At 41.2% G+C, this 12,877-nt stretch overlaps 2 protein-coding genes across 2 annotated transcripts; one reads left to right on the top strand and one right to left on the bottom strand.

The window, feature by feature from the left end:
• Positions 1-137: 137 nt before the first annotated feature.
• Positions 138-6,706, bottom strand: CSUI_001996 (uncharacterized protein; the record flags this gene model as incomplete). The annotated part of the gene is made up of 3 exons (XM_068062198.1): positions 4,566-6,706; positions 2,252-3,470; positions 138-1,350 (listed from the first exon to the last, which is right to left on the bottom strand). The coding sequence occupies exons 1-3, from the start codon at positions 5,074-5,076 to the stop codon at positions 138-140; spliced, it is 2,943 nt and encodes a 980-aa protein (XP_067925831.1). The 5' UTR covers positions 5,077-6,706.
• Positions 6,707-10,351: 3,645 nt separating this feature from the next.
• CSUI_001995 (uncharacterized protein) lies at positions 10,352-12,872 on the top strand. The gene has a single exon (XM_068062197.1). The coding sequence runs from the start codon at positions 12,178-12,180 to the stop codon at positions 12,397-12,399; it is 222 nt and encodes a 73-aa protein (XP_067925830.1). The 5' UTR covers positions 10,352-12,177; the 3' UTR covers positions 12,400-12,872.
• Positions 12,873-12,877: the final 5 nt, after the last annotated feature.

Here is a 12,877-nt window from a genome sequence, read left to right as displayed (position 1 = left end):
CCTCTAAACACATACACGATATATGGATCTTCCACACTATCCATCCTCTATCTATCTATCTACCTTTAATCTATCTATCTATCTTTGATCTATCGATCTGTCTTAGATCTATGTTTAATCTATCTATGTTGAATCTATCAATCTATCTGTAATCTATGTTGGATGTTTATTTCCTTTTTTGTTTTCTTTTGCTTTACCCGTTGAATGCCTCGAGTGAGGACGACAGAGAAGAGGAGAGATACAACAGAAGAAGGACTTTCGACAAGAAGATCATAATACTCCCAGTAAAATTGCATGACTTTCTGAATATTATCAAACTGCTGTACATACACCTGAATGCATTCTCTCAGAACAGACTCCGCATCTTCTTCTTCTTCGTCGTGTTCGCTATCTCTTCCTCTTCGCTCTTCGTCTTCTTTTAGATGAGAATCCCCTGAGATTGTCTTTGGAAGCAAAGATGTAATTTTAGAAGGAGAAGACGAGAAAGAAGGAGAAGTATGTTTCTTGCGATGGGAAGTATGCAATTCTGCGTAGGCAACAATATAATGTGAGGTGTATGTACACTGGAAAAGAATCGATGAGAGGGCTTCTATTAACGCATGCCTTCGTACTAACGATGTAAAGCCGCGTAACGTCAAAAACTCAGGATTAACCACAAAGGGATTTCTCCTCTTCTTCTTCTCTTCTTCTTCTCTTTCTTCTTCTTCACTATTCTTCCGATCTCCTTCACTACTATGTTCCCCTGCTAAAGAAGACACCTCTCTCTCTCCACCTCTTCTCTTCTTTCCTTCTCTTGAATGGACACTCGATACATCACACCGAGAAGGATCGCGACTCTCTTTCTCCTCTTCTTTCTTCTTCTCCTCCGCCTGACGAACTCCTGCCTCTTCTTTCTGTAGAGAAGAGACAATATGAGAAAAGAGAGGAACACGGACAGAAGAAGAAGAAGATTCGGCAGCCCCCCCCCCTATCTTGCTGAGAAGATATCTTTCTTTCTCTCGCTCATCTGTCATATGAAGAAAAGTATAGATGTCTTGGAGAAAGACTTGGGATCTTCGAGAGCGGGAAGGAGAAAAGAAGAGAAAAGAAAGAAGAAAAGATTCGACTGACGCTAAAACTCCGCACGGGCCTCCATGGATTTGAACGAGGCCCCAAGGACATGCAAAGAAAGGATGAAGGCTAGATAAACATCTCTCTCTTCTTTCTTTCTCTCTTCGTCCTTCTTCATGACTGCTGATTTGCTCTTCTTCTTCTCTCTTCTTACTCTCGCCTGAGAAAGAAAGAGATGCTGAAGAGGAGGAGACAAGATTACAGACAGAATCCCCTCCAAAGAGAAACGGATGATCAAACCTGAGAGAGACAAGACAGACAGACAGAGAGAGAGAAAGAAAGAGAAGGAAAGATGAATAGGGGGGAAAGAAAAGAGAGGAGACAGAATGCAAGAAAGAGGAAAGGAAGAGAAAGAAAGAGAGGCAAGGAGGAGGAGATCTTGAGGTGGATAGCCAGTCCTAGCTTGAAAGATATAGAGACACAGAGAAGAGAAAGAAAGGAGGAAGGAGGCAGAAAGAAAGGCAGGAACACGGCTCTGGAGAGAAAAGAAGAAAAAGGTATCTATCTCCATCCATGTAGACGAGAGTGAATATCCATGAAGAAGAAAAAGAAGAAAAGGCGAAAAAAAAGAAAGTGAGAAGAACGAACAAAGAAAGACAGAAAGTGTGTATCTCTAATCCTATCCAGGTGTATGGACAGTAGAGAGTTGACACGTGATCGAGTGAAGCTTAATGCATGCGTGCAATACGGGTCAAAAGACACGAAGATCTGCTTGAAAAATACAGATCGGAGATAAAGATATCCAGAATAAAGCGATAGATAGAGAGATACAAATACAACGCGTGAATGACATACATGTATATAGGTAGAGAGATATAGAGAGAGACAGACACATAGACTGAAGATAGATAGACTATAGAGAAATAGATCGATAGACTGAAGATAGGTAAGATGAACCTGAGGGTGTCTAGAAATATCAAAGAGCAGAGAAAAGAGAGATCTATCGTTAAGCTCCCTACTACTTTTGATTCTTCTCTTTCTCTACTTCTCTTTAATCTACCTAGCTCTGTATCTCTCCCTTTTTTCATCCCCCTCTCTCTCTCTCTCGCTCTCTATGTTCCCATGAGTCTATCTTTGCACGTTCCTGTGTATCTTTCGCCATCTCGATCTCTTTGCAAAGAAAGTGGAAGAAGTTCCTTACCATCTCTTAATTCCTTCTGTACTAATCGCTCGCGTCTGACGAGAGCCAAAGACTGTCTCAAGAAGAGAAGTTAACACATCCTTCTCAAGAGGTCTGAGGATCTCCAGAAGCTTCTCTCGATACTTCTCCCTTGTCCCTACTGACGATGACCGAGAAGAAGAAGAGCGAAGAAGATCTAGTGGGAGAAAATCTCTCGGCATGAAGGTTGTGGAATGGCCTTCGAGAGAACCCGATGTCTCAAGTGTATGTACACCCCCACCTCGATGCTGGTAAGAGCATCGATCACATATATATAGGAAATCCAGAGGTGGTAAGGAGGACCTCTTCTCCCCCGCTTCTTCGCTCTTCTTCAAGCCTTTCTCTTCGCCTCCTCCTCCCCCTTGTCCTTCATATCTCTTTCCTACAGAAGAGGGAACAGTCAATGAACTTGCAGAGGAAGAAGAAGACGAATCAGTAGAAGTTGTGGTAGTAGTAGTCGTAGTGATAGAAGCGGTTCTATCTCCTTCTTTCGGCTTTCCTCGAGAGTCCCGTGAAAGAGAGATTTCGAAGAAAGAGAAATTTCTACAGACAAGGCAGGAGAGACAGCATTCTCGTGTCTCTTCTGACGGAGAAGAGATGGAATCCTCTGATCGAGAAATCCCTTCTTTTACTGAGCGAAGGAAAGAAGAAGAACGAGAAGATCGATTTGAGAAGTACGCTGTAAGGTAGTACCATTGTAGCTGTATTTGTATGTCCTCCTCTTCTTCTTCTCCCCATGAGAGAGGAGCGCAACAGAGATCATTCTCGGACTTTCCCTGAAGAAGAGAAGAAGAAGAAGAAGAGCGACTGTGGCTATGCTGGCGATGGTGATGCCGTTCAGAAGAGAAAGATAGCGAAGAAGAAGAAGAGCAAGAAGAAGAAGCAGGAAGAAGTAGATGGGAGACATCGTCGGAAGCAGAAGTCCGAGAAGGAAATAACTGCGGAAATAAGCAAGCAGAAGAAGACGCGGACTTGTTTGAAAAAGAGAAAGATGGAGATCTCTCGAGATAACTAAACGTCTCTTCAGTCTTGCGAGACTGTGGTAATGGATGGATCGAAGAAGAGCGAGGACCCTGCAGATCTCTTCTTCCTCCTACTGGATCTTCTCTTTCTCTTTCTTCTGCTTTTCCTCGGGAAGAAAAAGAAGAAGAAAAATCTCTCTCATTAGGTCCAACATGACTTGAGAATGCTCCCACGTCTCCTGAAGAAAGAACAGAGAGAAGAGAAAGAAAGAAAGAAAGAAAGAAAGAGACTTCTTGAAGATTTCGCAAAAAAACAACTCCCGATACTCCCGTCGACGGAGGACAAGGGCGGGAGAGAGAGGAAAGAGAAAGAAGAAGATGGAGAAGAGAAAGAAAAGAAAGAAAGAAAGAAGAGAGAGAGAGTGAGAGAGACAAAGAAAAAAAGAGATGAGAGAGGTTGGCGAGGAAGAAGAAGGAAGAAGAAGAAAGATGAGAGGAGGAGAGGAGAGGAAAAGAGAAAGAAGAAGTTCTTATTAGGTGAACACAGAAGATAAAAAGGAGATATACGAGATAAGAAAGACAGACAGAGAAGAGGAGAGAGAGAGAGACAGAGAAAAGACCTATCTAGGAAAGAAAAGGAGATACAGATGATGATGTTGTTCGTCTATGGTGAACTAGAAAGAACAAGAAAAGAAAGAAAGGAGAAGAAAAAGAAAAGGACAATAGAGAGAAAGAGAGAGTTGAGGTGTATAGACACCTCAGTGAAGGTTCACCCTAAACAGACTGCCACACGTGCTGTATATACACGTGAGACAGAGAGGTGCTGCTCTTCTTGTTCTACTGCTACTACTTCTTCTTCTTCACCCGTGACAAACAAAACACGTCATTCTTCTTCCTGTCCCAGCATGAAAGACAGAAAAGAAGAGGAGGAAAAAGGAGAGAAACAGACAGAGAAAAAAGAAAGAAAGAGAGAGAGAAAGAAAGCATTCTCCGTTCCCTCACTCCGACGGTCCCCAGTAGTAGTAGTAGTACGCCCCTCCCCCTACTCTTGCCTCGTCTTCATAAGAGTGTATTCTTCATCCTTCTTTCTTTCCTCCGGAAGAATGAATGAAAAGACACAAGAGAAGAGAAATAAGAAGAAGAGAGAAGCGAGGAACATTACTGTGAGGGGAGGAAGAAGAGAAGCCCTCTCCTCTCTTTGGAAAAAGAAAAAGAGCTAGAAGAGAAGAAAACTGCAACTTCGACGCGAGATATGCGTATCTCTCTAATTGAGAGAAAAGAAAAGCAGCCTAGAAAGAAAGGGGAAGAAGTAGAAGAAGAACAAGACAACCTACCGCGAATGTCTTGAAGAGACGCTTGAATGGCTTGCTGTAAAGCATCTTCTTCGCTTGTTAAGAAAGATAAAGAAGTCTCTCCTCCTCCTCTTCCTCCTGATCTTCTTCTCTCTTCTTGTCGACAGTCACACTCAATCGATCGCCAAGACCCCTCCTGCTGCTGCTGTCCCTCCCCCATAGAAGAAGAAGAATAAGGAAAGTGAGCAGGCGCAGGAGAAGAAGACGAAGAAAGATACTCTTCGCGATAAGAAGAAGAAGAAGGTACGAGATGCTTTTCTCGAGATCTTTCATACTCCGACATAGACAAGCGTATAGCCTCCTGGAGCTGCGCTTCTTCATCCTCGTCTAAATACAACAGTTCATGCTCGCGCTCTCGATTTCTATCTCCAGAACCTCCTCTTTCTCTTCTTGCTTCCCCTCCGCCTCCTCCTCCTCCTCCTTCCGCAGTATCGAGAGAGCTCATGTCTGAAGATTCAAGGACTGACGGATTAAGGCGGTTTCTCTGATCCATGAGAAAGAAAAGGGAAGAGGAAGAAGAAAGTGTCTTTCTGCCACAAGATATCTCTACGGAGACATAAATTCTCTCAAGAGCCAACGCGAGAAATTAGAGAAAAAGAGAAAGAAGAAAGAAAGAAAGAAAGAAAGAGATAGATAGACACTTCGTTCCTAGCTCATAAACTACTCAGGTGTCTACGAATGCTATATTGAAGAAATCTCTCTCTTCACGCGGAGGTGCATGCACCCTATCTATCTCCCGTCTATTTGCCTACCTATCTTGATCTATCGATCGATATCTATCTACGTGTCTTTAATCCATCCACCTCTCTCTCTATCTCGAATCGATCTATGTAGTTGTCTTGAATTTCGCTCCTTCTCTCGGGTCGACAATATAAACAGAAAGAAGAGAAAGACGAAGGAAAAGAAGAGGAAGAAAAACGACAGAAAGTGACTTGAAAAGGGGAAAAGAAGAAACTTCCGCCCAAGGACGAAGAAGAGAAAAAAAACAGATCGAATAGGAATACAGAGAAAGAGAGAGAAAGAAGAAGAAGAAGAGAAACGGAAAGAGAAGAGAGATAAGAAGAAGGCGAGAGACACCAAGATGTTTTCGCTAGAAAAGGAGAAGACAGCAGTGAGAGAGATAGAGAGAGAACTAGAAAAGATGTTCGTATTCTAAAGAAGTGAAAGGAGAAAAAGAAATGAAGTTTGTGCTAAGATGCTACAGCTGTACATACACCAGAAAAACATTCGGACCGGGAGAAACCTGAGAGATTCTTCAAGAGAGAAAATTACTAGTGAAACAAATCGAATTGCCTCTACATGAAAGTAGAGATCTTGAATCTATTCTCTGGCTGTTGAGAGAAAGAGAAGGACAAGAAGGAGAGAGAAATCGAAGAGAAAGTATCATTCAGTCTTTCTTCCTTTCTTTCCTCGGTGTATGTACACCGGAGCCGTAGAGAAGAAGAGAGAGAAGAAAAAGGCGAAGAAAGAAAAGAAGACTGAGGTGTTCGGCTTTGCGACGGAGATACGAGGGACCCAAACAGATGGAAAGAAGAGCAAGAAGAAAAGTCGACAGAGAGGCGCTTTTTGAGAGATAGATGGAGGAGAGGTACCTAGATAGATACACGGGAAAGAGAGAAAGGAAAGAGAACTAAGAAGAAAAGAGAAAGATGCTCTCCAAGAGAAACCAAGAATGGCGGAAAAGGGTCAGAAGAGCGGAAAGACAAGATAAGATTGAAAAGAATAGAAGAAGAAAAGAAGAGAAAGTGTTGAGAAGAGACGAGATCTCCCCTATAAGACAAGCTTGAGCCTCTGGTCTTCCGCCATTCCAAGAGTAGAGAGAAAGAAGAACAGAAATAGATAAAGAAAAGCTCTTTCCTTCCTCTTGAAAAGAGAAAAGAGAGATGTCAAGTCAAAGAAAGAAGAAAGTTGTCGAAAGAAGAAGGAAAAGAACCGTAGCGAGAGGAAGAAGAAGAAGAAGACCCAAGATCGTCGTCGTGAATGAATGATAGAAAGAATGCTCCTGCTCCTGCTGCTGCTGGTTTGGGTTAGTTGCATCCTTCCCTCATTCCTTCATTCACTCACGCCCGCCGTGGCAACTTTCTTCTTTCTCTTTTCCTACAGCCGGTCTGGCTGGCGGTGTCTATACACCTGAAGAGAGAGAGAGATATTCTCCCCCTTTCAACAGGAAAGAGAAAAGGCGAAAGAAAAGAGAAGAAGACAAAGACACTACCAAGAAAAAGAGAGAAAAGGGAACCCGGGAAAGGAAGAGAGATATCTTTTATCTCAAGTCGCCGCCAACACTCTCTTGTCTCCATCAATATCCATCTATCTTTCTCTATCTATCTCTTTCCCTATTTCTATCTTCTTTTCTGTCTCTTGTTAGGCTTCTTCTCTTTCTCTTCTTTTTCGAAGAATGTTTCCGCATGCCGATTGGAAAGGCCTTCTATCTTTCTTTCTCTGACAGTCCTTTCTTTCCTATCTTTCATTCATTCTTTCTCCTTTCTTTTCTTCATCTTTTCTGCTTCTGGTGTGTCTCTCCAAGAGAACATCTAAACACCTACAGGAAACCACTGCACGTCCTCGTCTTCATCTCTTCTTCTCCTCCTTTCTCTTTACTTGATAGACAAGATAAAAGGTAGACTAAGGATACATAGATAGACAGACAGAGAGCTGCATAGACAGATGGTAGATAAAGATATCTAGATAGCTCGATGGATATTTGAAAGATAGCTCGACTATAAAGGAAGAAGCAGGAAAAGAAGGTTTCGACGAAACGGGGTAGTTTTTTCTTGAAGGCTGTGTCTCAGTCATCCCCTAAGCGAGAGGATAAAGAGAGAGAGAGGATAGAGAAAGAAGGAGAGAGAGGATAGAGAAAGAAAGAGAGAGAGAGGATAGAGAAAGAGAGGAGAAAGAAAGAAAGAGAGAGGATAAAGAAAGAGCGAAAGTGAAGAGGAAGTCGAGGGGAAGTAAAGAAGAAAAGAAGAAAGTGCATCTCTGGGTGGTAAGGAAGAGAGAAACTTTCTTCCCTGTCTAGATGTATGAAAGTCAGGAAGAGACACAAAGAGAGAGACAGCGAGAGGGAATTTTACGAGGCTTTCCTGCTTGCCGAAAGTGCATTGAGTTCAAATCGGAAAGACAGAAATCTTGCTATCGGCACTGGCGTACAGCCGAGAAAAGTTTTGACCCAAGAAGAAGAAGACTATGTAAAGGGAAAAAGAAGAGAAGGGGGAGAGAAAGAGAAGATAACGACTGGAGTTCGTGTAAATAAAGCGTATAAGAATAGAGAAAGAAGAGAGAGAGTAGACTGGAAGATGAAGAAGAAAAGAAGATGAAGAAGGTGCTACCGCCCTACAGTGAGATTTCGAGAAGACATACACCCCAGGGAAGAATGAAGAAGATCGATTTCTATGGAAAGAAAGTAAAGAGACTCTCTTCTCCTGAAATAGAAAGAAAAGAAAGAAAGAGAGACGTTCGTTCACTGTGGAGTAAACAGGTAGATGAATAGATATCTTCAACTGTTTAGTTGGCGCTCATGAGAGAGTGCTTTACATTAGATCTTTTTCTAGTCACTTGGAAGAGAAAGGCAGCTTTCTCTTGTCTAACAGAATATTTGAATCTACGAGGAGAGAGAGAGGAAATTACGTGAAGATGAACGAGAAGAAGAGGAAGAAGAGAGTTAGTTGTCTATATATTGAGGAAAGACGGCTTTTCGAGGATTGCCTGAGAGTCCGGTGTACGTACACCTCCAAATTCGTGCATGCTGTACGGACACCTAAAATGCCTCTTTCTTGTAGTATACATAAGATTGAGAGAGACGATGTCAGTCAAGTGTCTGTACACTCCAACTGTCTTAGTACTGATCATGAAGAAGGGTATGGGAGCTAAAATAGAATAGGAAGATAGCTTTATTTCTCTCGACCTCTCTCTTTCATGCAATGACATACATACAGCTAGCGATGTATATAGAGATATACCTACGCACACATGCGTACAGGTAATATATATATATAGATATGTATACTTACACCTCTATATCCATGGATGGCATATATATATATATATGTATATATATACATACATACATCTAGAGAAGTGTATCGATCATTATATATGTCTATACTAGGTAGAGCTATGTGAAGAAATCTGTAGAGATAGGTAAATGGATGTGTCTGTCTTCGTGGAGATAGAGATATTCATCCTTCTCTATCCACTTGCTTTAACCAACGCGCCGTCGGGATGTATCTGCATTCACTGCTTTCTCTCGATCTTTCTCGATCTCCCGTATAGACAAAAAGAGAACACAGAGAGAGAGCGTCTCTGTCTCTCTCTTACAGAAAATCGTGAAAGAAGAAACTTGACAGAGGGCATTGTTGCTGTGTATGTACATACACCCCACCTCTACCTCTTCCGTCACTTCTTTCTTTCTTTCTTCCTTATCAAACCATATCATATTTGAGTCAGCTTTTTGAGTCGTTTGATCATGAAAGAGAAAGGAACAGACAGAAAGAAAGAGATTTCCCATTAGCAGACTTCTGCATGCATACATTTCTCTCTCTTCTCTTATCTTCTCTTACTTCTTCGTCATCTTCACGTCATCCAATACACAACAAGGTATCAAGAGAGAGACACAGCTAAATGACAAATCACTGAAGAAAGACAGCTATTTCACCTATCTATCTATATTCACGCTTGAAAACACACAAGTAAAAGAGAAAGAGAGAAGAAGATATCTCTCTATTCCTTTCAAACAGACATCTATCTATCTTTCTTTAATCTATCTATCTATCTCTAATCTATCTATCTGTCTTTAATCCATCTATCTATCTTTAATCTATCTATCTATCTTTAATCTATCTGTCTATACATCTCTTTTAACTCCATAAGAGAAATGAGGGGTAGTGGCATCGTCTAGCTATCATGTCGAGATGTACTACACATAGAGAACACCCGAAGTGTACTCTAGCTTTCTCTATCTCTCTCTATCTCTATACATGTACACCTGTATACGTCTATACATAGATGCATCTTCTGCTTCTTCTTCTTCTTGAGGTTTGTATCTTCTTTTCTGTTTTCCTTGAGAGAAAGGAGTGTGGCTTTTCCTTAAGAGACATGAATTTTCTTTCTTTCTTTCTTGGATTTTTCTCTCCTTGGTTTGGATGATGTTTTCTTGGAAGGGAGACGTAGGCAGGAGAGACCAGTTTACAAGAGAAGAGACCAGACAGGAAAGAAGCTCCTCAGCTCAAAGATAGGCAAATGAAGAACGCGGGGGGGGGGGAACCGAAAACACAAGCAAAGATACCTAAGTAAAGACAAAAGTAAATGTATTAGAATAGGTAGAGAGATAGAAAGAGAGAGAGATGGAGTGCGTAGAAGACTGTCCTAAGAAAGTCAAAAGAACGAGAAGAAACAAAACTCCTACTTAATTGTGGGCGAGCTGAGGTGTATGTACACCACGAGAAATAAAAGCATTTGCATTGTGACCGACTATAAGTACAGAAACAAAGAAAGAAAGAAAGATTGAGATAATCTTAGTTGAGATTGAGAAGATAAAAAAGAGAAACCTTTCTTCCTCTTCTTCTTTTTCTTCTTATATATCATCTACACTGGCGGTTTGGCCCTTGGGGTCGAAGACTTCTCTACCTTACGATGAGGAATGGTCGATTCTCAGGTGTATGTACATGTCTGTCTTGTAGGTTGTCTTTTTACACACTTGCATGCATGACGACTTCATTCTTTTCTTCTTCTATGGCTTATCTCTCTAATAAGGATCATTACAGAATGTTGATCTTTTTCAGTTCGATTGCGGGGTAAAGAAGCCCTCCATTCCGCGTAGAAAATGTAAGACCAACGCCTTCATTCTCTCTTCTCTTTCTTTTCTATCTTTCTTTCTCATGCCTTCTTTCTCTCTTTCTTTTCTGTTCTCTACTCTCTGCTTTGAATGAAAACAAAGCAGCCAGAAATCTATCTTCTTTTCCTTTCCTCTTCTTCTTCTTCTCTTTCTTTCTTTCTTTCTCTTTCTTCTTTTTTCTTTGTGTGCTTTGTCTTGTGTTTCTTTTCTTTCTTCTTGCTTTCTTTTCTAAGGAGGAGGCAGTCTAATCTCCTCCCCATTATTCTAAACATCCTGAGAATAAGAAAGGAAGAGAAAGGAAGAAAAAGAACAAGTCAATGCATGCATAAATGAATGAATGAGTGATTGAACTCTTGCCTCTTTTTCTTGACTCTTGGATTTCGAGTGTATGTACAGACAGAGCACCGAGAGATAGAGGGAGAAAGAAGGCAGGCGAGAGAGAAGAAAGAAATAAAGCCAAAGAGAAATTAACTCGAGAAGAAAAGACTCTCTTCTTTCGTGTTCTCCATTAATCGAAGCCGTCGCCATCTTCTTTTTCATTACTTGAAGATGGAGAAGATGAGGGACTTACCTTCTTCTTCTCTTTCTTTCCTTGTAGACGTGTACGTGTGTCTAGGGTATAGAAATGGATGTCCTCTCGTTTCTTAGGAAAAAGGGCGCAAACTTTTCTTTCTCTCTTTCAGGTGTATAGACACCTGGCTCTGGAGACGAAGAGTCCTGATAACGACAAGAAAGATTTGATCTGATTGAAAAGCGAGAGAGAAGGTCTAAAGAGGAGACACTTCCGTCTTAGATAAATAAATCAATCCATTGATAGATAGATAGATGAGGATATAGATAGGCAGATAAATAGATAGATACGGTATACGGGTAGTTATGCTGCTGAGAATTAAGCATAGTGGTACTAGTAAGAAGAAGATTATTCATCACTTCTACTACAATTACGACTAGTACTTCTTTCATTCATTCCTTCTCTTCTCTCAGCTTTCAATGCTACACTCTTCATAAAACTGTGTTCGACGCGAAGACCCTTGGTCAATCACATCGTCTTTTCTTTCCTTTCTTTCTTTCTTTCTTTCTTTCTTTCTTTCTTTCCTTCTTTCATTCGTTCATTCTCTCTTTCTATGTCTTGCCTCGTACAGATATTTCTCTTCTTTCTTTCCTCTTAACGAATCGGTAGGTTAGGCCAGTGTGTCTCTATGACTAGAAGAGCAGAGAGAAGAGAAGAGAAGAGAAGAGAAGAGAGATGTCTTTGAATGAGGAAGAAGAAGAAAAACTCGGAGATAGAAAGAAGGGAAGAAAAGAAGAGAGAGAAGAAAGGAAGAAGAAGAAGGAGGGAAGAAAGAGAGGACCAGAGAAGAAGGAGATCGCTTGGAAAGAAGATGAAAAGACGATAGGAGATAAGGACTCAGCTGTAGACAAAGAAGAAAGTTAGAGAGAAAACGAAGAGCTTCTCAACAAGTTTCTTGAGAAAGAGAGAGATATAACGGACAGAGGAGGTGAGAGAGAAGAAGAGAAGAGAAGAAGAAGAAGGCGAAGAAGAAGAGGTTGTCCTGTTTTATCTCTTCTTTTTCTTCTATTCCCCCTCTCGTCTTTATTTTCTTCACTCCTACGGAAATTCTATCGATGAGGAAAAGAAGAAAAGACTTAGGAAGAAGAAGAAGGTGAAGAAGAATGAAAGAAAAGAAAAAGAAGAAAAGGAACAAGAAGAAGAAGAAAGATAGTCTCGAGCTGGGGTGATACGTGCCTGTCTGTCTATCTTTTATGAAGGAAGAAGAAAGACTCCAAAGAAGAAGAACAGAGGGAGCACTTTTGAAGAGAAGAAAGGAAGACAAAACTTTTTTACTCGACGGTTTGAAAAAGGAGATACAAGTAAGTGAAGACGTGAGGTGTATGTACACCCGAGGGAATGTGGAAGATGAGAAGACGTTTTCGTCGTTGCGTCATCCTCGTCACGAAGAGACTTCGGAAAGAGGTGTGAAATAGAGAAAGTCTATATCTAGACTCTCTGTCCTAGCCACCAAGAAAAAGAAGGAGAAGAAGAAAAAGACCTTCTCTAGCTCAGGTCTCTTTGGAGAGGTTTCTCTCTTTCTTCTTTCTCTACTCCTTATCTTTCTTCTTCTCTGTTCTCTTCTCTTTCTCTTCGTCTTCTTTCTGTTGTGCTTGGATGATAAGAAGAAAAAGACGAAGAAGGAGGTCAATCCGAAGGAAAGAGAGAAAGAGAGAGATCTGATGTATGTATATATGTATGTATGTGATCTCGGTCTTTGACAGAAGAGAGAGGCGGAGATGGAGGTGAAGAGAAAGAAGAAGAAGAAAGCTTTGACGGGGAAAGCAGCATTTCCAGGGAGAAGAGGCAGAAGAAGGAAAGAAAAAGAAGAAGAAGATCGAGCTGAAGAGAAAGAGAAAGGAAAGCCAGCAAGTAAAAAAGCCTTCTTTCCATCTTGTTCTTCTTCTTCTCTTC

The sequence above is a fragment of the Cystoisospora suis genome, assembly GCF_002600585.1.
Source record: "Cystoisospora suis strain Wien I chromosome Unknown contig_825, whole genome shotgun sequence".
Classification (NCBI taxonomy): Eukaryota; Apicomplexa; class Conoidasida; order Eucoccidiorida; family Sarcocystidae; genus Cystoisospora; species Cystoisospora suis.
Note: the sequence above shows the minus strand (reverse complement) of the source record. Positions and strands in the feature narration are given on the sequence as shown.

Bases quoted from the DNA above. Each gene is read 5' to 3' on its own strand.
- CSUI_001995 (XM_068062197.1), top strand. From the start codon at position 12,178: ATGAAGGAAGAAGAAAGACTCCAAAGAAGAAGAACAGAGGGAGCACTT.